The sequence below is a fragment of the Schistocerca cancellata genome, chromosome 1, assembly GCF_023864275.1.
Source record: "Schistocerca cancellata isolate TAMUIC-IGC-003103 chromosome 1, iqSchCanc2.1, whole genome shotgun sequence".
NCBI classification, from domain to species: Eukaryota; Metazoa; Arthropoda; class Insecta; order Orthoptera; family Acrididae; genus Schistocerca; species Schistocerca cancellata.
Window position 1 is genome coordinate 1,172,546,789 of NC_064626.1, and position 24,295 is coordinate 1,172,571,083.

The 24,295-nt window shown below is 43.9% G+C and overlaps 1 protein-coding gene across 2 annotated transcripts in view; it reads left to right on the forward strand.

Moving 5' to 3' along the window:
- Positions 1-11,408: 11,408 nt before the first annotated feature.
- Positions 11,409-24,295, forward strand: part of LOC126094084 (keratin, type I cytoskeletal 9-like) — a 93,527-nt gene continuing 80,640 nt past the window's right edge. For both annotated transcript variants that reach the window (XM_049908768.1, XM_049908769.1), the window contains exon 1: positions 11,409-11,462. In XM_049908768.1, the coding sequence (XP_049764725.1) occupies positions 11,415-11,462 (48 nt within the window). In that variant the 5' untranslated portion in view covers positions 11,409-11,414. The remainder of the gene's footprint in view (positions 11,463-24,295) is intronic.

The window sequence follows — 24,295 nt, forward strand, 5'->3', positions numbered from 1 at the left end:
CTGTTTATCATCTGCATTTCTTCTTGGTGTGACAATTTTAATGGCCAGTAGTGTACAAAGACTTTGAGGTCACTCTATCAGAGACGACAAAGGAGTTGGAGGAACATTTAAAAGTAATGGATAGTGTCCTGAAGAGAGGTTATGGGATCAACATCGAAGCACATACAGCAAGGATAATTAAATCATACGATGCTGATGGTATTAGACTAAGAAATCGGATACTAAGAGCAATAGTTGCGTTTCGTTGTTGAAGCAGCAAAATAATTTACGGCGGACGAAGTAAAAAGGGTATAAATGCAGACTGGCATTACTGTAAAACCCAAATTTGTTAAAGTCGAATAAAAATTAAATCTTAAGAAATATGATCTGAAGGTATTTGGTAATGGAGGAAAGTGTGAGGGGGTACAAATGTTTGAGTACGTTATGCAGGTTCACACTGAAGTCGCTTAAGGTACTTATGCAGAAATGAAGAGACGCACAAGGTGTATGAGCGTGGAGAGCTGCACCAAACCACTCTTCGTACGGAAGGCAGCTATCATCACTATTGGATGTACATAGCTTTCTAGATTCTGCCGTTACGAGTCTTTAGATTTTTGCGACTTTGTTACAGTGGAATCCGTCGATGTCGTCGCCATGTATCGCTACCTGAGGATTCCATCTCCATGTGATCGTACATGTAAATTTTAACCACCCTGCTCTCTCCTTCACCAAGTAGACAAGACAGGTTTAGTTACCTTTCGGAGACAGAGAATAACATAAAATAAGAAATCTTACCTATGTTTGAATCACTTCACTGAATTAGAACCAAGCAGTCTCATGGCTGAAGTTAGAGATGTCCATTTTAGGTCTCAGATTCCATATTTTCGACTTCAAATGCTAATTTCGTTATTTAAACTTTGCCCTCTGCAAAACACGACGCATTTGTGACGAAAAGCTTTTGGGTTTCCAGCCAGGTGGCAGTTATCTTAACGTTTTATATCTGTAAAAATATTCGTTGGTTTTCTGTTTTAGTCTTAAAACTATAACAAGTGCCTTTTTTTTATTGTTTTGGCTGCTTACCTAAACTACATTAATTTGGAACACGGATTTTCTGCAGGTTGACTTGTTGTTATGCCTTTTTATGCTTGGACAGCACGTCATCTACAAAGTTTTCGGGAGAGTTTGCTTAAAGAGCTGTTACTTTTGAATGCGTTTTCTGAGAGGAGTACTGGCGTATGTTCTGTACCGACTTGATTACTGCTGTCTGTATTATATCGTAGCTATGAACTTTAAAAGTTGCTTGTGTACCAGAAAATTTCATTACATCGTCCCCCATGTCTTAGTCAAAGTCGCACTAGATATATTCACTAGTTCTAGATGTACACTCCTGGAAACTGAAATAAGAACACCGTGAATTCATTGTCCCAGGAAGGGGAAACTTTATTGACACATTCCTGGGGTCAGATACATCACATGATCACACTGACAGAACCACAGGCACATAGACACAGGCAACAGAGCATGCGCAATGTCGGCACTAGTACAGTGTATATCCACCTTTCGCAGCAATGCAGGCTGCTATTCTCCCATGGAGACGATCGTAGAGATGCTGGATGTAGTCCTGTGGAACGGCTTGCCATGCCATTTCCACCTGGCGCCTCAGTTGGACCAGCGTTCGTGCTGGACGTGCAGACCGCGTGAGACGACGCTTCATCCAGTCCCAAACATGCTCAATGGGGGACAGATCCGGAGATCTTGCTGGCCAGGGTAGTTGACTTACACCTTCTAGAGCACGTTGGGTGGCACGGGATACATGCGGACGTGCATTGTCCTGTTGGAACAGCAAGTTTCCTTGCCGGTCTAGGAATGGTAGAACGATGGGTTCGATGACGGTTTGGATGTACCGTGCACTATTCAATGTCCCCTCGACGATCACCAGTGGTGTACGGCCAGTGTAGGAGATCGCTCCCCACACCATGATGCCGGGTGTTGGCCCTGTGTGCCTCGGTCGTATGCAGTCCTGATTGTGGCGCTCACCTGCACGGCACCAAACACGCATACGACCATCATTGGCACCAAGGCAGAAGCGACTCTCATCGCTGAAGACGACACGTCTCCATTCGTCCCTCCATTCACGCCTGTCGCGACACCACTGGAGGCGGGCTGCACGATGTTGGGGCGTGAGCGGAAGACGGCCTAACGGTGTGCGGGACCGTAGCCCAGCTTCATGGAGACGGTTGCGAATGGTCCTCGCCGATACCCCAGGAGCAACAGTGTCCCTAATTTGCTGGGAAGTGGCGGTGCGGTCCCCTACGGCACTGCGTAGGATCCTACGGTCTTGGCGTGCATCCGTGCGTCGCTGCGGTCCGGTCCCAGGTCGACGGGCACGTGCACCTTCCGCCGACCACTGGCGACAACATCGATGTACTGTGGAGACCTCACGCCCCACGTGTTGAGCAATTCGGCGGTACGTCCACCCGGCCTCCCGCATGCCCACTATACGCCCTCGCTCAAAGTCCGTCAACTGCACATACGGTTCACGTCCACGCTGTTGCGGCATGCTACCAGTGTTAAAGACTGCGATGGAGCTCCGTATGCCACGGCAAACTGGCTGACACTGACGGCGGCGGTGCACAAATGCTGCGCAGCTAGCGCCATTCGACGGCCAACACCGCGGTTCCTGGTGTGTCCGCTGTGCCGTGCGTGTGATCATTGCTTGTACAGCCCTCTCGCAGTGTCCGGAGCAAGTATGGTGGGTCTGACACACCGGTGTCAATGTGTACTTTTTCCCATTTCCAGGAGTGTATTTGGGGCAAGGGCGCCCATACGGTAGTTTGTGAGGGTGGGGGAGGGGGACGACGACTATACCTTGGAGTATGGAGTATTTTTAAGATTTTGGAAGGCGAATGGCGACCTGTAAGCAACCGGAAGAAAGTTCAAGTTCCACTGCGTTAAAAACCTACGTAATATAGAATTTTAGGCCATTTTCTTGAAAGAAAAACACCTGAATACACTGTATTTTATTTTCCTTTCCCTTAGAGCTGTGGGAGGGATAGGGGACAGCGGAATCCCTTTCCCCCAGGCCATGGGTGCCCTTGATTTGGCATAATGTGTTTTACCATTCTGTCCCTGTACGCAGCGTAGCTGCAGTTGCCCTTGGTGATATATAAGTACTTGACTGAGACACTTCCAGCACGGCCACCTGCTGAGTTTGCTGCGAAAGGTGAACAGCTAGCGTACTGGCAGCTGCTCGTTGCAATGAACCTCGACATTCCGAGTGGGCAGCGCGTCTGACAGCCATGTGACGAACACTTTCGATTCCCAGTCGACCAGAGATTTCATCCGCTCATGGACTGGGCGTTATGTTGTCCATAGTATCATTTTATCACATCGACACGCAAGTCGCCGAAGTGAACAGTAGGCGGCCGAATAACTTCAGATGGGATCTTCCGGCCAATAGCATCATTTCATTTCATTCCAAGTAGAGTGCTTTCAGTAATATGACATTAATTCATCAAACTATTGTTTATGCGTCTTGACGCGTTAATACCCGTAAATAGACTTTAAAACTGAAATTTGATACAAATTGGAAAATAATTTGTAATAGGGGTGGGCGTCATCTGATGGTTGTTGCGCGCATATTGTCGTCATGTACGACTCAGCATAAAAATAAATAAAACAAAGAAAGGGCGGGAGTCCACTATCACATTCATTTAATTGTGTCCGACTGATGTAGCCAGTGCGACAACATTCATTGTTAGAGAAATGCGTGAATTATCCGATGTATGGCTTGCAAGCAAAATTCCACAAGATACAAAAAATGACCGGTACGGATATCTCAAAGACGTGCTGCGTAATGCGCTACGAAACGCAATGACGGAACACAATGAGTGTTCGGTGGTTAACGGCTACTAACAGTGTGCCGACGACTCCTCTGTTCCAGCCGCGCCTCTCTGAGAACACATCACATGAATTAAAATTTAAAAAAAGTTTAAAATATAATTGAAAAGCGGAACAATTTTGATGTTGTGCTCTATTAAGAAAACTTATATAAGATTTCCATAGGGATTTTTACAAGATCGCAGCAGCATGGCTGCGGTGTCTTATCAAGATAACACACGAAAGACGACTGTAACAAGATTATTCGAAGCATCTGAAGAACAAAAATAACAGACGAACAGAATTAGTCCAGTGTTTCCATTTATCTTGTAGACATGAGTTTTTAAAGATCGATACGGCAAAATAGGTGAGTAAATTTAGAATAAGTGCACAGGCGCATCGTTTTCGTACTTATTGCTGAAAAATTCGTAAGTGCAAATTCTGGTAGACAGAATGTAATAGTACAAGCTCAAAAACGAATTAAGAATTAGAAACAGCTTCGGAGGAAGTGGTTTTACATTGTTTTGTAAAGCTTTTAAAGGCGCATTTTTAGCCATAGCATGTAAATCTATTTTTTCTTAATCAGAGAACCCAGTTTAGTTAAGCATGAAAGCCAATGCAAGTTATCTTGTGCGCGGTCGCATGTGATCGCTGGTGAGACACAGAAAGGATGTCTAGTCTTTTGTTAATTACTTCTTCTGTTATCTGTTCTGGGACGGAGTCGAGGGAGAGCCTCGCGCGTTAGACTGGCTGCTCTAATTTAAACTCTTTAATTTTATAAAAAGTCACTGCGTACTGCAGGGCGTATACTCGCGCATACTAGTAATTATATAAGGAAATTTCCACTGCGCACGGACGAGATATTGACGTGTGGATAATCACCATATCACTAGTGATTAATATTGTATTCCCAATGCAAGTAGCAGAGTGCACTTGTGTAATTATAGTTTTGATTAACGCTATTGTGATTTCATTATTTGTTTAATCATGATCCTAAAATTTCAACATTATATGTAAACTGTATTTGCAGTATTTATCTCATTTTAGCTCAGAAATAACGTGACCCACGAACCTCCTTCTTACGGCGACGAAATTCTCAAAGCATTTGTCCGATGCCACCTTATCATGGTTTCAATATATATTCACTGATTTTTAAATATTTCCATCCATCTCAATTCAGTTCAATAAAAATTATTAAAAAAACTAAAATAATATAAATAATCATATTTACATACATACATATATATTTTTTATTTAATTATTTACAAGCTCTATGGTACCTACATTATTTTTTCCTTTTATAATTTCGTTTTGTTTGTAGTATTCAGTACCAAATGTCAATAAATTGAAATAATACATCTATCAGCGTACATGTTTCAATGTATCTGTATGTTTCTTTGCTATAAGAGAGCTTGTTTTCGTCTATCGAAGCAAAACAATCGAGTGGTACAGCGGAGAGGAGGGGACACTGATTGCTGATGTGACAGCTTGGCTGGTGTTCTGAATTTCGAGCGCAAGGAAAAGGAAAAACATTTAAATCAACCGTATGAAATGTGGCATAAACAGTTATTAATATTGATTAAACTGTGGACTGTAAGTTCTAATGTTACGCGTGGTTGAACTATGACTGTTTTCACGTTTGCAATGGGCGCAGATCGATGAGTCGGCGTTGAAACAAAGCGTGTGCACGATATCAAGTTTCCACATTGCGAAGACTATGCTTTGATGTGAAAAAGCCCTGAACTATATTCTACCAGTCAGTCACCGAAATGAAACTGTATAGCAGGTGCCATGTAGTACATACTACGCAAGTGCCTCAGTGCCACGTATTTCAAATTACACACATTCAGGAACAGCAGTCTCACGATACATAGCTCACGACGACAATGGCGACAGTACAACCGTCTTATTATTACCTTCAGCAGATACATTATGCATCACGATACATTATTTTCAACTCAAAATCGTCAAATACCTGCATTGCACGTCTTAGCCACCAAACTATCTCGGAATCCCGGAACGAGGTTAGACGCAGTCAGAGTGAAGATTTTTGTTAAGGGTCTCAGTTTCGAAAGTAATGTTGTACCTGTCTTCTCTTTAAAATAAAATGTTGTTCCAGTCGCAGTAGTCTATCGACAACAAAAATTGCAATTGCAATAGTATGAACATATAAATATAGTGTTTGCTCCATATCCTTCCCTACAGTTTTTCTACTAATTAGTAAAATAACAATCACACCTACTTCCATTCTTTTGTTACGTTTGCTATGTTTAGCAGATTCTGATTTCTCATGTAACAGATAACGTTTGTGATATAAAGGGTTGCAACCCCCTGTTATACACTATGTCACCAAAAGTATCCAGACACCTGGCTGAAAATGGTTTACAGCTTCATGGTACCCTCCATCGGTAATGCTGGAATTAAATATGGTGTTGGCCCACCCTTAGCTTTGATAACAGCTTCCATTCTCGCAGGCATACGTTCAGTCAGGTTCTGGAAGTTTTCTTGGGGAAAGGGAGCCTATTCTTCACGGAATGCTGCACTGAGGAGAGGTACCGATGTCGGTCGGTGAGCCCTGGTACGAAGTCGGTGTTCCAAAACATCTCGAAGGTGTACTATAGGATTCAGGTCAGGACTCTGTGCAGGCCAGTCCATTACAGGGATGTTACTGTCGTGTAGCCACTCCGCCACAGGCCGTGCATTATGAACAGATACTCGATCGTGTTGAAAGTTGCAATCGAACAAGAGGTGCAAGCACTGTCCCTGAAAAACACGACCACACCACAACACCGCCGACTCCGAATTATACTGTTGGCACTACGCACGCTGGCAGAAGACGTTCACCGGGCATTCGCCATACCCACACGCTGCCATCGGATCGCCACACTGTGTACCGTGATTCTTCACTCCACTCAATGTTTTTCCACTGTTCAATCGTTCAACGTTTACGCTCCTTACACCAAGCGAGGCGTCGTTTGACATTTACGGGCGAGATATGTGGCTTACGAGCAGCCGCTCGACCATGAAATCCAAGTTTTCTCACCTCCCACCAAACTGTCATAGTACTTGCAGTGGATCCTGATGCAGTTTGGAATTCCTGTGTGATGGTCTGGTTAGATGTCTGCCTATTACACATTACGACGCTCTTCAACTGTCAGCGGTCTCTGTCCTGTCAACAGACGATGTCGGCCTCTACGATTTTGTGCTGTACGTGTCCCTTCACATTTCCACTTCACTATCACATCGGAAACAGTGGACGTAGGGATGTTTAGGAGTGTGGAAATCTCGATCTCAGACGTGTGACACAAGTGACACCCAATCACCTGTCCATGAGTTCCACGGAGCGCCCCATTCTACTCTCTCACGATGTCTAAGGGTACTGAGGTGGCTGATATGGCGTACCTGGCAGTAGGTGGCAGCACAATTCACATACTATGAAAAACGTATGTTTTTGGGGGTGTCCGAATACTTTTGATTTGACAATGTACGACGTGCGAGAGAATCTATGGTAAGTGTGACTTGTTCTGATTGACCGCGCATTATCCGAATTTGACAACTGGCCTACAAATGTTTGGTCTGTTTGCAATCATACGTGAATTGCGTGGGATGGGACCTCAGTGTATTTCGAGTAACTGAGTGCTTTTCTGCATGCTTGCATACTTATTATTCAACACTGTTACCATGCAGGGTGTCCCAGGAGGAGTGGTCAATATTCGGAGATATGACAGGAACGAACATTCGGAGCAAAAAAAGTCTAGTAAATATGGACTCTAAAATGCCGACTTTAACAGCTACGAGAACTTCATCATCTTCCAAATACTGTGAAACAAATCTCTTCTACTGTTAGCTGGTTGGTTTCCATGTTGTGAGAGATGGCAATAGGAACCAAAACAAGGAAAAAAGTCCAAATCTGGGCTCTAAAATGCATACCTTAAGAGATATGAGCATTTCTTCAATAGAAGAGATGTGTTTCACAGTAGTAAAAATGAACGAGGTATGATGAAAACGCGAGGTGATCAGTCGACAGCTAAGTGACCAATAACTGAACTGCGGCAAACGACGCGTTTTTTAGCTTTGAATTCCAGCCCGTGCCCTAACCTAACCACAACCTCGTGATGTTCAATGTATCAGAGAGAACGGCAGTCACTAATCAACAGCAGAGCTAAAATCACTATGGTTTTGTTCACGACGATTAACACTAACCTTTACGAGCAAACACAAGATAGAAAAATGTCAGTTTATGCACTAAAGAACAAACTGAAATTTCCCGCTTTCATTCACTGACTATCTGAAACTATCCTTACACACGAACTGCCGCTTTACTAATCGATGAGCAGTCATGGTTGGCACTTAGTTGTAGATTACAGACGATATAGACAGATTCCAAACGCAAAAAAGAAGAAAAATAAGAGCAAATAATAAGGCCAATGTGAAGCTGAAAATGACGAGGCTAAGTATTAGAAATTTAAAAAAATATATATTTGAATCAAATAAATGAACACGTTTTGGTATCTCAGTAGCAACGATGAATTACGGAGTTCGAAAATTCAGCTTCACATAATATCGTGCGAAATTTATCTAATGTAAGCCGATCTCTGTGATTAAAATAACGGTATAACATGTGACGAGGAATCGAGTCTACGTGCGGTAGGATACAGTGAAGTTTGGTTAGAGCTGTATGTGAAACGCGTGTGTACATCGTTAGCATTAATTTGTGTGTGTGTGTGTGTGTGTGTGTGTGTGTGTGTGCTGTTTTTCGTTTGGCTATCATGTGTGATGAAATACGAAATATAAGGGCGCTACCCATAATTCGGGAACCAAACACAACAAGAAAGAAAGCTGGACAACATGGAATGAACAATTGTTGCCGCAGTTTTGGCAACGGCGAACGTTGGGCCGTGACGTTAAGCACTGTGATTGGAAAAAACCAGCTCCAGCGCGTGGTGTGTCAACTGTCAAGTAATTTTAATCGGACTACAGACCTTTTTGCTTCGAATGGTCTTTCCTGTCATACCTCTGAATATTGACCACACCCTGTATACTTGCGGCAGGTATATTTAATGTCAGAGAATGATTTGCGTTTAATTTTATTGATTCTGGTATTCTCATATTTGAGTTAATGTGCAAGACGAGTATATGAGTATAGTTTTATTCTCTTTAACTCTTTAAAATTCGGGCAACACGCTTGGAAAGGGCGTTAGTCACTATGCTTAACCACATATTTTGTTTACTGCTCGGGGGCGATATTTCACTCAGCCAACAAACAAATTGTTGACTAAGTTTCAATGGTTGACACGAGAATCACAGTGCAGTACTTACGCCGCCTATTTACGACACGAACCGATATTTCGTGCGTTGTTGGTGTTGGTAGTAATTGTTTATATTCATCTGTTGACCTTCCATAAATCTACATGTAATATTACTTTTTATTTTCTTTATTCACAGATGGATTTATGTGCAGTTAGTGGCGCTAACGACCGCCCTTATTTTCCAACTAGTATTTCTCGCCAAAAAAGAGTAACAGAGGAAGAATATTACCGAATTTCATTTGATGAAATTCCTTCTAGTGACAACAATGACGAAAGTGATGACAATGACGCGACACTCATTTTCGTTGGGAGGTTTAAAAAAGTTTGTTGGCCCAAAAATACTTTCAGTGGCTGTTGCTTCATCCTGTGTATACAAAAAATAAATAAATAAAACCATCTCAAATCAAAGCACATAAGCCTTACGTAGACGAAAGTATTCACCGCGAAATCAGTAAACATCAGTCTATTCACTCATCATCTAGAAGACGTGCAGTTTACAATTCAAAAAAATCCTGGTCCTGGTGTGGATGTGTTTCGTATGCAAAGTACCTTTCTGTCTGAGAGCAGGTAAGAACTGTTTCAAATGTGAAAGAAAGTTGAACCACCAACTGTCGGACTTCTGTACTGTAAGAAGTGATGGTTAGCTGCGATGACTACATTTGATGCAAGTATTTTGTTCTTGTTAGGGTGAATTTTTACAAAATTAGTATATAAAACGTATCATAATAATAAAACTAAAGTGTTAAAAGTGGATCAAATGTGAAACATGTAAATTAGTTTTCATGCCATCCTGGCGTAAATTTTATATCGTTTACCTGCCCCTCGAAGCGTTAACAGTGCAGGAAGTTTAAGGGGCTCCGGAACGCCCTATACTTGCAATGTTAAAATAACGCTTATAAATTACATCTTTCCTCACAAAGTATTTGAGGTAGGAAGTTGAACTTTTTACATATTATTTATTGGAATATGGGCTACAACTTAACACAGGGATTTTACAGAATTTTAGTTCAGTTATTAAAGATGATTTTTTTTTCAATTTTAATGAAAATTCACAATATTTTTTTGCAATTTTTTATTTATATATTCAAAAATATACAGTTTTTTGGAAAAAGGCTGTGTTAAATTATGCAGAAGGTACTGTGTAACATTTACTGAAAGTTTGAAACAAATATGTTTGGAAGATCCTTAGAAAACATGTAATTAGTATGAGAAAATGAAAGTTTTGGGAATCGAGCGACAATGATTGGATTAACTTTTTAGTGCATTCCAGGTCCACAGGATGGATTATCTTCATCCTCTGCAAACTCCTCCTCCAGCTTCCTCTTGTTCCTCCTCCTGTTTACTCTTGCTTGTATTTCTAGACTCTTTACAGCCCTGTCTGCAGCCCGAAGGCGTTCCTTTTCTAAAGCAAGCATCGCTCGTACCATGTTAGAATGTTATTATTTACAGTAATAACACATACCTTTGGCTTTCCAACATTTCTCCTTTTCTTAAAAGCCTTCAGAGGATTTCTAATAACTTTACTTTTACTCATTATTATACTTCAACAAAACAGAGACTCAAGAAACAGAATTAATTACGAATATTTTCGAGATAACGACAGAGTAAATAAACATGAAACAATCGACAATCACACCAGCGATATATATTAAACCATCACAGGCTAGCCACAACAGATACTTTATCTCACATCACTAAAATGTACCTGATGAACACGGACGTTAATAATAACACCATTTGACAGCAGTTTAACAGCGCCACAGTGGGTCACGTCCATGTAGAACACATTTCAAAAAAAAATTAAAAATAGTTGTAGTCTTCGGAATTGAATAAAATATATATCTATTAAAAGGTAATAGTCTGCAGATTCAGAAAACGCAAAAAAGTGAAAATTGAACTTTTCATGATTTTGAGCCTTTCCGGAGCTCCTTAATTATTTCCACCCCAGTATCCCACTAGTGGAATTATTCACTCTCGACTATGAAGCCTAAGTTCATTCAGAACAACACAGTGAGGTCAGTCCCTACTTGATTTCACGGCGCTTTACTCTGTTCAGGCGCAAAGTTGGGCACACGAGGATGAGCTCGTCTGTGCGGAGCCGACGGAGTCGTCTCCCCAGTGGTATGCAGACGTGAGAGGCCGGTCGCAGAGACACCGGCTGCGGCGGGCGCCCACAGCCAGGAGGGGGTCCGTCCGTTATAAGAGCGGCGCTGCGGGCCAGCGCCCTGCAGTCCGCACACCGCAGCCATGGCCACCAGAAGCGGCCCACCGGCCGTGCTAGCGCTCCTGTGCGCGGTGAGTGGCAGCACGTTTACGGATTAATTGATCTATTAAAAACCGCTGAAAAGCCAAGATCGCACAAAGCACATCTTAATTCAAGACAGTTTCGAGAGTCTTAGCTGTCATCTTCAGGTCTTAAACATCTCTTTTGTAGTAAAACATGTTCATTTTACACTGAACCTCATGTCAAGTGCATAAAACTCAGCACATTATAAACGTTTGCCATCGCTAGACTATTTAAAACTACACAGCACCTTGCATGTTTTTAAATATTTTACCCTGACTAATGTTGGTAATGTGCTGAGTTTTATCCACTTGACATCTTGTGCACGAGATTCGGGGTAAAATGAACATGTTTTGTAACAAAAAAGTTTGTATGACCTGAAGATGACTGCTAAGACTGTTGAAACTCGTTCTTTTCAATAATAAAGAATATCTTGTGTGTTTTTAGCTTTTGAACGGTTTTTGACAATTAAAGCAGATCGCCCTTCAATATTCTCATAATGAGAAAATTCAATTACCTGATCTGTTTTGCAATGAAAATGTTTTGTCTTATAAAGCGAAGCCATGTTTGCACTAGCGATATTTTTTTCTCGATGGCAGCTGATTACTGAAGCGCCTATGCATATTATTCCTGCTCGCCTGTCAAGAGTGGTATTTTTGTTTACGAGGTGTGTTCAAAAAATCAGTTTTTGGAAAGTAGCGTCCAGCGCGTAATTTGTTCCTGAGATCCTCTGGGCGTGGCAACGGATAAGTTCAAAATGGTTCAAATGGCTCTGAGCACTATGAGACTCAACATCTGAGGTCATCAGTCCCCTAGAACTTAGAACGACTTAAACCTAACTAACCTAAGGACATCACACACATCCATGCCCGAGGCAGGATTCGAACCTGCGACCGTAGCGGTCGCGTGTTTCCAGACTGAAGCTCCTAGGTGTGTGATAAAAGTAATGAGACTGATTTATTTTGCCTACTAAAGTTTCTATTTTTTCCAAACAACAATATTTTCTAGCCGGCTGGAGTGGCCGAGCGGTTCTAGGCGCTTCAGTCTGGAACTGTGCGACCGCTACGGTCGCAGGTTCGAATCCTGCCTCGGGCATGGATGTTCGTGATGTCCTTAGGTTAGTTAGGTTTAAGTAGTTCTAAGTTCTAGGGGACTGATGACCACAGCAGTTAAGTCCCATAGTGCTCGGAGCCATTTGAACCATTTTTGAACAATATTTTCCGCTTCAACGTAGCTCCCTTCGGCAGCTATATATCGGTGGAGTCGTTGTTGCCAGTCATGGTAGCAGCGCTGAAACGCTTATCTATTCGTAGAGCCTTTAACACGTCCGTCACATTCTATTGAATGTCCTCCACAGTCCCAAAATGATGCCTTTTTGGACATTTGTTTGGTTTCGAGAAAAGAAAAAAGTCCTAAGGACTCAGAACAGGTGGATACGAGAGACTGTGGAAGAAAAAATTTGGAAATTTGAGGTAAGAGCTTATGGGACCAAACTGCTGAGGTCATCAGTCCCTAAGCTTACACACTTTAACTTACGCTAAGGACAACACACACACACACACACCCATGCCCGAGGGAGGACTCGGACCTCCGACAGGGGAAGCCGCGCGAACCGTGATAGGACGCCCTGAACAACGCGGCTAACACTCGCGACTTCTGTGGAAGAGCAGGAATGCCTGTTGAGGTAAAAAATTCCGTGATGGAAGCGGTAGTGTGACATCGGGCGTTGTCATGATGGAGCATTCACTTGTTTGCAATATCTGGTCTCACTAGCTTCAGTCTTTCCCTGTGCCTTACAAGGACATCTTTGTAAAACACGTGGTTGGCAGTTTGTCCTGGAAGAACAAATTCTTTATGAACGATATCCCTAATGTCAATCAAGCAGATCAGCATTGTTTTGAGCTTTGATTTGCTCATTCTAGTTTTTTCTGTAGATGAGGTCTCAGTGTGCCACTTCTCACTTTGCCATTTTATCTCAGGATGCACTCAAATATCCCAGATTCGTTACCTGTGATCAAACGACTGATACATTCATGGTCATTGACATTTCTCTCAAGAAGATCTACGCACACATTTCTTTGATAGCCCTTCTGCTCAGTCGTGAGGCTTTTGTGCACCATTTTGGCACAAACCTTTCACATGTGCAAAACTATGGACGGTATTTGATGTACAGTGACAGTGTTTAACAGACTACCCATCGTCTTTATTGTTAAACGTCGATCTGCTCTCACAAGACCACCCAGGCGTTCGACGTTTTCGTCCGTTTTTGAAGTTGAAGGTCTCCCTCATCTTCGAAAAAATGATATGTGCCAGCGAAAAATGGCCGTCTCAAAAGTTACGTGAAGTATTGTATGGAGCTGAAACTCAGACTGAGCACCTGGAAGGGATGGACATACCGGTCTACACAAGCAGAAAAATACAGTGTTGCCAGATCGCTCGCAGTGTTGCCAGGCTCATTACTTTTCTTGCACTCCTCCTACGCTTCAGCATCAAAACTGCGGATGTCGGTAATTATGACTATAGCCTCTTCAAACCACACGTGGGAGAGAATACTTCGTGTGATATTACTTTTTTGGATTTCTTCCAGTCCCTGCCACGTGTGCAGGGCGATAAGAATGACAACTTAAGTCTGATTTACATCAAGCGAACACATGTGAACGAGCATTCTCTCTGATACAAACGGTAGGCGAGCGCGAACGAACTGCGTTTGGTCGTGTTGGGTACGATCTCGCTAGTGTTCGATCGCGGTCTGCTGCATGTCGGGTCTTTTAGTGATCCATCAATCTAAGTTCGCGTCCTCTCCTCTTGGGCCGTACAGAAACCTTTCATCTCCTACCTTATTTATTTTGTTGTTGAGATGAGTTGCGTTAGCCATGAAGTGGTCTGAAAAGAATATACGTATGACTGGCAGATAATTGAAAAAGCTCTCAGGGAAGGAAGGAAGGAAGGAAGATTAGAGTTTTACGTCCTCCAAAAGGTGACAAAAGAAAGACGAAAAATTCATTAAACGCCCGATAAGCAGTGAATAAGTACAAGATTTGTATTTCTTTTTATTAAAAAGGAAATGCAGAATAAATTTATTTGAAAACAACACAAGCGAAAATTCCTGTTACGCTGATTACAATTAAAAATATACGAAAGACGTCATCGTACTTGTTGCTTACGCTCATTGTAGCTGCAGCTACATGACATGTGTTACTGTTACTTTTGATGATAAGTAAAAACGATTTATTCGGGATCAAGCAGTCGGCCCTCCAACAACCTGTGGCAGTCTTAATCAAGTAGCCTCTGAGACAAGTCCTACGTATATTTCATGTTTCATTAATCTTATTTTACTGACGTTATCTTCCTTATACGCGCTTGAATAAAATCTTTGAAGAGATTGGCATATGTCACTGCAAACATCAGAAACTAAGATGTACTTTAACTAGCAGCTATTGAATTGCGCAACAATGACTAAAACTAAATTTTTCCAATTGATAATAACCATGGGGTTGTCTTGGTCGTCGGCGATTAGTGCTGTGCTTTAAAATTACTCCTCACTTGTAGTGATAAGGCAGTGAAAGACGTCAACCGGCATATGTGCAAAGTTTGGGAATAATGCTTAGGAAAGCCGGCGCTGCAATGCGGTATTAAGTTCACTACGTCCACGCATTTCACACTGTCGTAGAAGTTCAGACACCCAAGTTCTTCTTTTCCTACCTCACTTTTCTTACTCCTTGAAAGCAGTGTGCTTTCCATGTAAAATATTCTTCTTTACTGTCATAGTTTTGCATCATGGCTCTAATTAAACAGGGTGTCCCATCAGGAATCGTCAATATTCAGGGATACAACAGAACAATCGTTCGAAGCAAAAGAGTCTAGCAAACATGCGCTTTAAAATGTACACCTTACGACCTATGGACGCTTGTTCAGTAGGAGAGATGTATTCACAGTATCGATGAAGAAAAAGTATTCGTAGCTCTTCAGGTATGCATTTTAGAGCTCATGTCTACTGGACAATTTTTTCTTGTTTTAGTCCATACTACCTCTCAGAATTTGGAAAGCAAAGAGCTTTCTGTAGAAGAAAAAATGGTTCAAATGGCTCTGAGCCGGCCGTTGTGACTGAGCGGTTCTAGGCGCTTCAGTCCGGAACCGAGCTGTTGCTACGGTCGCAGGTTCGAATCCTGCCTCGGGCATAGATGTGTGTGATGTCCTTAGGTTAGTTAGGTTTAAGTAGTTCTAAGTTCTAGGGGACTGATGACCTCAGATGTTAAGTCCCATAGTGCTCAGAGCCATTTTTTTATTACTTCAGTTTCGCAACATTTTTCTATTGATTTTCCTTTCTTGTCCCGTGTAATGGTAGAGTCACTTTTTAGTAGCGGATAGTGTTGTACCTGTGCACCTAGGAGCACATGGTGTTTCTTGGTCGGTGTTTCAGACTAGTGACTGATATTAGAATCACATGAAGGAATGAGCACGATCAGTTGCCATAAGCAGATTCCGGAATTTTCTACTGTTTTTGTTGCTATCAGCCATGAACTTGGTTTTGTGCAGCGTTTGTAAATATTAGGAGCTCTACATATTTAATTGCTGTATAATGTATAAAGATATTTGAATGATGTTGATAATTCTTCAATTGCAGAGTTTATAATGAGTAAATTCCAGTGTATTTTTAAAATTAATTACATATGATGACAGTTAAGCCATACTTCATCGGTCATGCATCATCTTGTACCCTGAAATGGAGGAAAGTTTCCTACCATACAACAGGTGATATTTGCATATGAACTGAGTTTCTTTAATGTCTTAACAATTTCCCCTATCTTGAAAATGGGAGTAACTGTTACTTGCCAGTAATTTTTAACTTTTATCTAGTTTTTTATAATACTTCTTAATTTGATTTCACTTACTGGTTATTGGATCGGTGTGTTGTAGACTAATAATTAACGCACTATTAAATGCAGTAATGACAAGATATTTTCGGCTCCAACAATTTTAAATTTGAATAGACTATTTGTTCCTAGGAACATGACAGTATTGTACGTAGGAACAGTTTTTCACATGTGGAAGAACCTTGAGTTACATCAGTAATTTTAGTCGTTTCAGAAGAGGACTGCGGCACACATACACTGATGAGCCAAACGTTATGTCCGCCTGCTTAATAGCTTATTTGTCCGTCTTTGGAACGAAATACATCACTGATTATCCGTATCAGAGATCCGACACTTTGTTGGTAGGTTTGTGGAGGTATGTGGCATTAGATATCCAAACACAGGTCATGTAATTCGCGTAAGTAACGGGCCGCTGATCTGCGTATGCGATAATGGCACCCGATATCGACCTAGATGGGTTCCATAGGATTTATATGACGCGAATTTGGTCGCCGAAACAACCTGAGTTCACTATCACTACGTTTATGGGGAACATATATTCCGGAAGACGAAGACCGAATTTCGAAAACCGTTTTCCGTTGTCGTGTTTACATGTTAAGGCCTGAAGCGGATTTTTAGCCCAGTTAAATATGGCTGCTGCAAAGCAGCTTTTCCCATTTCCGATTTAGTTAGCACAATTTCTCTTCAATTAAATATTAGAAGTAGACAGTTTCATGATCAGTGTAATATTTCTATGTATCCTTCACTGTGCAAAAAGTCACTCCGTCCACATCAGCCGATTTTTTTTTTTTAACAACTCATAACCTGACAGCCCAAGTACGTTTCAAAAATGGTTGTGATTTTACACGGTAGCGGAAGTCGATTGAGTTTGCGGAAAACCGGCAAAATGAAGCGGATTTCCAGAATCGATTTTGGAGTGTTTACATGACTAACCAAATTCCTTATTGGGAAATCGGTATACGAAACCCGGTTATGGGAGCCCATATAAACATGGTGTATAATGCTCCTCAAACCACTGTAGCACGGTTCTAGCGCCGAGACATGGACAATTATGCTGAAAGATGACATCGCTGTCGGGGCAGACATCAAGCGCGAAGAGAGATGCAGGTTGTTTGCAGCTGTCGGCTTATCTTCGATTACTGCCACAGGTCCCATTCAGGCGCAGGAGAATGTCTCCCATAGCAAATACGGCTCCCACCAGCCTGCGACTGCGGCACGCTGCACGTTTCGAACCGCCGTTCACCTCGATGACGGCGTTTGTGGAGACGACTATCGACCTAGTGTAGCAAAAATGTGATTCACCCAAAGAGCTGACACTGAAACGTCCCCTTTGAACAATTTATACACGACTGTGCTTAACCTGACACAATATTTTTTAGCGCAACGCAATCTGACTATCAAAGATCCCTGCAAAAGAATGGCCCTGAGTAACATTAAACTATACCTTTCAGAAATCACTTACCTCACAAAAATCTTCATTACTCGAACTACTGCAATACAGCGAGCGCCATGATTGCCAGATAAATAAAAGATTCAAACTACGGAAGTCACTAACTACTGATAGGCATAGTTAGCAAATGAAAAATTTTAATAGAGAACAGACACTGTATTTACCTTAATATCATCAAAAGTCATAATATACACTCCTGGAAATGGAAAAAAGAACACATTGACACCGGTGTGTCAGACCCACCATACTTGCTCCGGACACTGCGAGAGGGCTGTACAAGCAATGATCACACGCACGGCACAGCGGACACACCAGGAACCGCGGTGTTGGCCGTCGAATGGCGCTAGCTGCGCAGCATTTGTGCACCGCCGCCGTCAGTGTCAGCCAGTTTGCCGTGGCATACGGAGCTCCATCGCAGTCTTTAACACTGGTAGCATGCCGCGACAGCGTGGACGTGAACCGTATGTGCAGTTGACGGAATTTGAGCGAGGGCGTGTAGTGGGCATGCGGGAGGCCGGGTGGACGTACCGCCGAATTGCTCAACACGTGGGGCGTGAGGTTTCCACAGTACATCGATGTTGTCGCCAGTGGTCGGCGGAAGGTGCACGTGCCCGTCGACCTGGGACCGGACCGCAGCGACGCACGGATGCACGCCAAGACCGTAGGATCCTACGCAGTGCCGTAGGGGACCGCACCGCCACTTCCCAGCAAATTAGGGACACTGTTGCTCCTGGGGTATCGGCGAGGACCATTCACAACCGTCTCCATGAAGCTGGGCTACGGTCCCGCACACCGTTAGGCCGTCTTCCGCTCACGCCCCAACATCGTGCAGCCCGCCTCCAGTGGTGTCGCGACAGGCGTGAATGGAGGGACGAATGGAGACGTGTCGTCTTCAGCGATGAGAGTCGCTTCTGCCTTGGTGCCAATGATGGTCGTATGCGTGTTTGGCGCCGTGCAGGTGAGCGCCACAATCAGGACTGCATACGACCGAGGCACACAGGGCCAACACCCGGCATCATGGTGTGGGGAGCGATCTCCTACACTGGCCGTACACCACTGGTGATCGTCGAGGGGACACTGAATAGTGCACGGTACATCCAAACCGTCATCGAACCCATCGTTCTACCATTCCTAGACCGGCAAGGGAACTTGCTGTTCCAACAGGACAATGCACGTCCGCATGTATCCCGTGCCACCCAACGTGCTCTAGAAGGTGTAAGTCAACTACCCTGGCCAGCAAGATCTCCGGATCTGTCCCCCATTGAGCATGTTTGGGACTGGATGAAGCGTCGTCTCACGCGGTCTGCACGTCCAGCACGAACGCTGGTCCAGCTGAGGCGCCAGGTGGAAGTGGCATGGCAAGCCGTTCCACAGGACTACATCCAGCATCTCTACGATCGTCTCCATGGGAGAATAGCAGCCTGCATTGCTGCGAAAGGTGGATATACACTGTACTAGTGCCGACATTGTGCATGCTCTGTTGCCTGTGTCTATGTGCCTGTGGTTCTGTCAGTGTGATCATGTGATGTATCTGACCCCAGGAATGTGTCAATAAAGTTTCCCCTTCCTGGGACAATGAATTCACGGTGTTCTTATTTCAATTTCCAGGAGTGTATATAGCAGTTCAATTTCAAAACTTCCGCCATCTCTCTCCCCACATCCACCACTGCTGGCGGCTCACCTCCAACTGCGCAACGCTACGCGCTGTTCACATCCAGCTGCCGTTGCCTAACACTACAATGGCAGACAACAATGCAAACTAGCCACAGGCTGCACACAGCACAGCCAGTGATTTTCATATAGTGCGCTACGTAACGTTGCCAATAAGAAAACATAAACAGCCTACTTACATAAAGAAAACATAAACAGCCTACTTACAACGTGTTTCCACTTATCGACGGTCGAATCCCGGTGGTCCCGTGCCCACTGCAATTGTAACTGATGACGTCGCTAGGTCAACATGTAGACAGATAGCAGTGGTCTGCTGCAGAGCTTCATGTTCAATAATCTACGTCGAATGGTGTGCTCCAAAACACTTATGCGTGCACCAGAATTGTGTTCTTTCGAGAGAGACTCCACAGATTACCAACTATCCTACTTCACAGACCAGACAGTTCTCGGAACCCCATGTTCTGTGAGCAGTCGTGGACATCCGACCGTTTAACGCCTAGCTGTAGTTTCACTGTCCCACCTCTCTTTCCGTGGATGTTCATACATTGGCAGGCGAAGATTCGACCAACATCGCCGTTTTCGAGATACTCGTTCACAGGCTCTGCGTAATAATAATCTGCCCTTGTCAAAGTCCTTATCTTAATGGATTTCGGCATTTACAGTCCATATCTTCGCTTGGGTGATCCTCCGTCCGTGTCTGCTGCGCTTAATACTTTTTTACCGCGTCACGTGCCTGCCACTTCACCAGGCGGCATCCAACGCTGCTGTGAGCAGTGTTTTGTCTCATCAGTGCAAAGTGAGTGCTATCGTTTAATAATGAAAGTAGAAAATATATTACACTTATATTACGGGGCTGGGAGGAGGCGTAAGTGTGAATAGTGTTCTACTCTCCTTAATTGGCGGTTTAGATTTAATTCCTCTCTCCCATATCAATTACGACAGGTACACTACTCTCGCTTTGCTTCCAAATTTTAAATTCGACGAGAGGACCTGCATTCTTTCGCCTGTATTTGTCGCCATTTTTCGTTACACGGCATTAATTTCTGGGCTTCGTAAGAGCACCACCCGATCCGCACCAAGGAACAGGAAGCGCCGCTGCGACGCGAACAGAAAGTCGTATCAGGTGCCGGCGGCTTTCTCCGGGCAGACAAGGCAAAACACAATAAGAGTACTCACAGACCTGCGGTATGCTCTACATAAGTAAGCCTCGTATTGAGACGTTCCCACTAAAATGTGTCATCACTGAGTCGTAATCACCTCTGCACCCGAAATGCTTACGGCAGGCTTGTGTGATGGCTCTCGACTAATCCGGTGCTAATCCTGGTGCACGACAAACTGTTTCGTCGCCGGTGTTTGGCTGGTACTTTCTGAAAACCAGCCCTTGCGCCAATTATCATGGGTTAAACTCAAAACATCAAGGCAATGGCTCACAGAGTGACCGTCTGTGACATTGTTTTTGGTCAGTTTGGGGTGTTTTGCTCGGCAGTGTAAATGTAATGTGCAGTGGAGAGGATATACATCAGGCCACAATACACAGACCTTTTAAAATTCTACCGTCCCTCAAAAAAAGGAAAATAACATATCCCGCTCTTGGTCTGCAACAGTGAAAAGACGTCTGTGCTCTTCACCAACACCAAACACCAGCCACGCAGATAAACAACTATCCACCTATAGATGATTGTGTGAACCATTCGAAACGCATAGTGGAAAAATAAACAAGTGACTGACGCAGAAACTGTTTTATTTGTATCCGTCTTTATGTCGTCGTCTAGCTGGTATTTATTCTTCTTGTTACTATTCATTATTCTCAGTAGTGCGACTGTATTCGTGATTTCCTGTCAGAACGTCACAGTACGTAGTAATCGACGGAAAATCTTCGAGTAAGACAGAAGTGGTATCTGGCGTTCCCCAAGGGAGTGTTATAGGCCCTCTGCAGTTCCTGATCTATATAAGCAATGTAGAAGACAATATGAGCAGCCCTCTTAGACCATTTGCAGATGATACAGTCATTTACCGTCTTATAAAGTCATTAGAGGATCAAAACAAACTGCAAAACGATTTAGACAAGATATCTGTATAGTGCGATAAGTGGCAATTGACTCTAAATAATGGAAATTGTGAAATCATCCACATGAGCGATAGAAGGAATCCGGTAAATTTCGGTTACAGGAAAAAACACACAAATCTAAAGGTTGTAAATTCTACTAAATACCAAGGGATTACAAGAACGAATAACTTAAAAGTTGAACGATCAAATGGATAATGTGGAGAATGCAACCAAAGACTGCGGTTTATTGGCAGAACACGCATAAAATGTGACATGGTTACTAAAGAGACTGCCTACACTACGATTGCCCACTCTCTTCTGAAGTAATGCTGTGCGGTGTGGAATCCGCATCAAATAGGGTACAAGGAGGACATCGAAGACGTTCAAAGACGGGCATTTCGTTTTCTACTATCGCGAAATGTGGAAGAGAGTGCCACAGATATGATACGCGAAATGGGGTGGCAGTCGTTAAAACCAAGGCGTTTTTCGTTGCGAAAGGACCTTCTTACACGATTTCAATCACCTACATTCTTCTCAAGGTGTGAAAATATTTTGGTGCTTACATAGAGACAAATGACCATCATACTGTAAGAGAATTCAGAGCTCGCACGGAAAGATTTAAGTTTTCGTTTTTTCCTGCATGCTGTTCAAGAGTGAAACGGTAGAGAACTAGCTTGAAGGTTGTTTGATGAACCCTCTACGAGGCACTTAATCGTGAATTGTAGATTATGTACATGTAGCTGTAGATGTAGATTCCTTCCGGGGCATCCTTTATTGCCGGCCGTAGTGGGCGAGCGGTTCTAGGCGCTTCAGTCCGGAACCACGCTGCTGCTACGGTCGCAGGTTCGAATCCTGCTTCGGGCATGGATGTGTGTAATGTCCTTAGGTTAGTTAGGTTTAAGCAGTTCTAAGTCTAGGGGAGTGATGACCTCAGTAGTTAAGTCCCATTGCTCAGAGCCATTTTTTTTTTTAAATGATGACCAAAACATTAAATGACAAGATTGTTCTTCGCAGTGGGCGGACACGTGTGTGGGGAAATGCTGACACAATCGTCGCTACGGACAGAAACTTCAGTGTTGAGCTTCACCACGCAATTTTGAGCTTCACCACGCAGTGTTGACACTACAACTGCTAGGTCGCTAGCGTTGGCAGAAATGAAAAAAACAAGGAAATCGGTATTAAGTGTTCCGGACAAATCCGATATGTGACTAAACCGAACGATGGACCCACCAGATACCTTTTATTGTGCCACTTACATGCAGTTACCATTGTTTGCAAAGTGATTATCGCCAAGCGTGAACGTGAATCATTTCGCTTTCAGTTCTTGCTCTAAGGGGATAGGTAGGCTGCTAGGTTGTTGACGATGTACAGCATATTTACAATGTGCAAGCGATATTTTTATATGAAGGACTTCGATATTCTTTCCGTCAATATATCGATTCATCGACAGTCCTTTCGTGATACATCGATGGCCTACAACGGTATTTCTTTAAATATCGATACATCGTAAACCTGATATTTTTAAAGATGTCAACAGTCCTGGTAGCAAGGTAAGGAGAGTGGACGATGGGGCAGGGGTGAGGGCGGTGGCGGGCAGAGAGCGCCAGCGCCAGGTGAGCGGGCTCCGCCGTGGCTCTCCGCCGCTTTCGCGCCCCTGCACGCCGCCTCGTCCCACCGGCGCACATTGTGTCCGTTCCGCTCCAGCGGGCGAGGAGCCGGCGGCGCAAAAAGCCGACACGGGAAAGGCTGGCTGGCTGCCCGGCCGCGCGCGCCCCGTCCCACCGCGCTCCACCCTTTCGCGGGTGCTCAGCCTTCTTCGCGCCGCGCCGCTCAGGAATGCGAGTGGACTTCCTGGTAGCAGCCGCCGGCCGGCTCCTCTCACCTTTTCTTCGTCGGCCAGTTCCTCCGGCGTTTTGTAACTACGTTGCGCAACTAGATCGTCCAGTGGTGCGCATCTTCATTTCTTCTCAACTTCCAGCTTTTGCCTTCGAACTTTTTTATCGTTCGGACAGCGACTGCGAACTGGCCTGTGCGGTTTTGTATCAGACTGCCAATACGGTTCCCGACTGTTTATTTTGAAGAAGGCTAGAAAAGTCCTCACTGTACACTACGTTTTCCTGTGTTCAAATGGGTGCTAACCGCGTTACGTAGAAAGGCGGCCCAGTTTTCAGCCAAACTGTGCGACCCTTTCCATTGAGCACTGCCAGCCAGAAAGATACAGTCTCTTTCCGTGTGCCTGTACTGTGTTCATCATAAGAATAAACCTCATGTATTCTCCCGCCGTTGCTGGAATCATATGGATTTAGTTTCCAGTGTAGCGCAATCCAAGCTGTCTGGAGTACTGTCAAGACAATAACAATGTTACTTTTCATTTTTGTGCTTAACGTGCGCACCGACTGAGCGATAATACGGGCAACAGCTTTAATGGCGCATTTAACTTGGGCAGCACGGGTCAGCTAGCTAGTCCAACCAACTTGCAGCGCAGAATCAGATTTTCACTCTGCAGCGGAGTGTGCGCTGACATGAACCTTCCTGGCACATTAAAACTGTGTGCCGGACCGAGACTCGAACTCCGGACTTTTGCCTTCTGCGAGAGAGCTTCTGTAATGTTTGGAAGGTAGGAGACGAGGTACTGGCAGAAGTAAAGCTGTGAGGACGGGGCGTGACTCGTGCGTCGGTAGCTCAGTTGGTAGAGCACTTGTTCGCGAAAGGCAAAGATCCCGAGTTCGAGTCTCGGTCCGGCACACAGTTTTAATCTGCCAGGAAGTTTCATATCAGCGCACACTCCGCTACAGAGTGAAA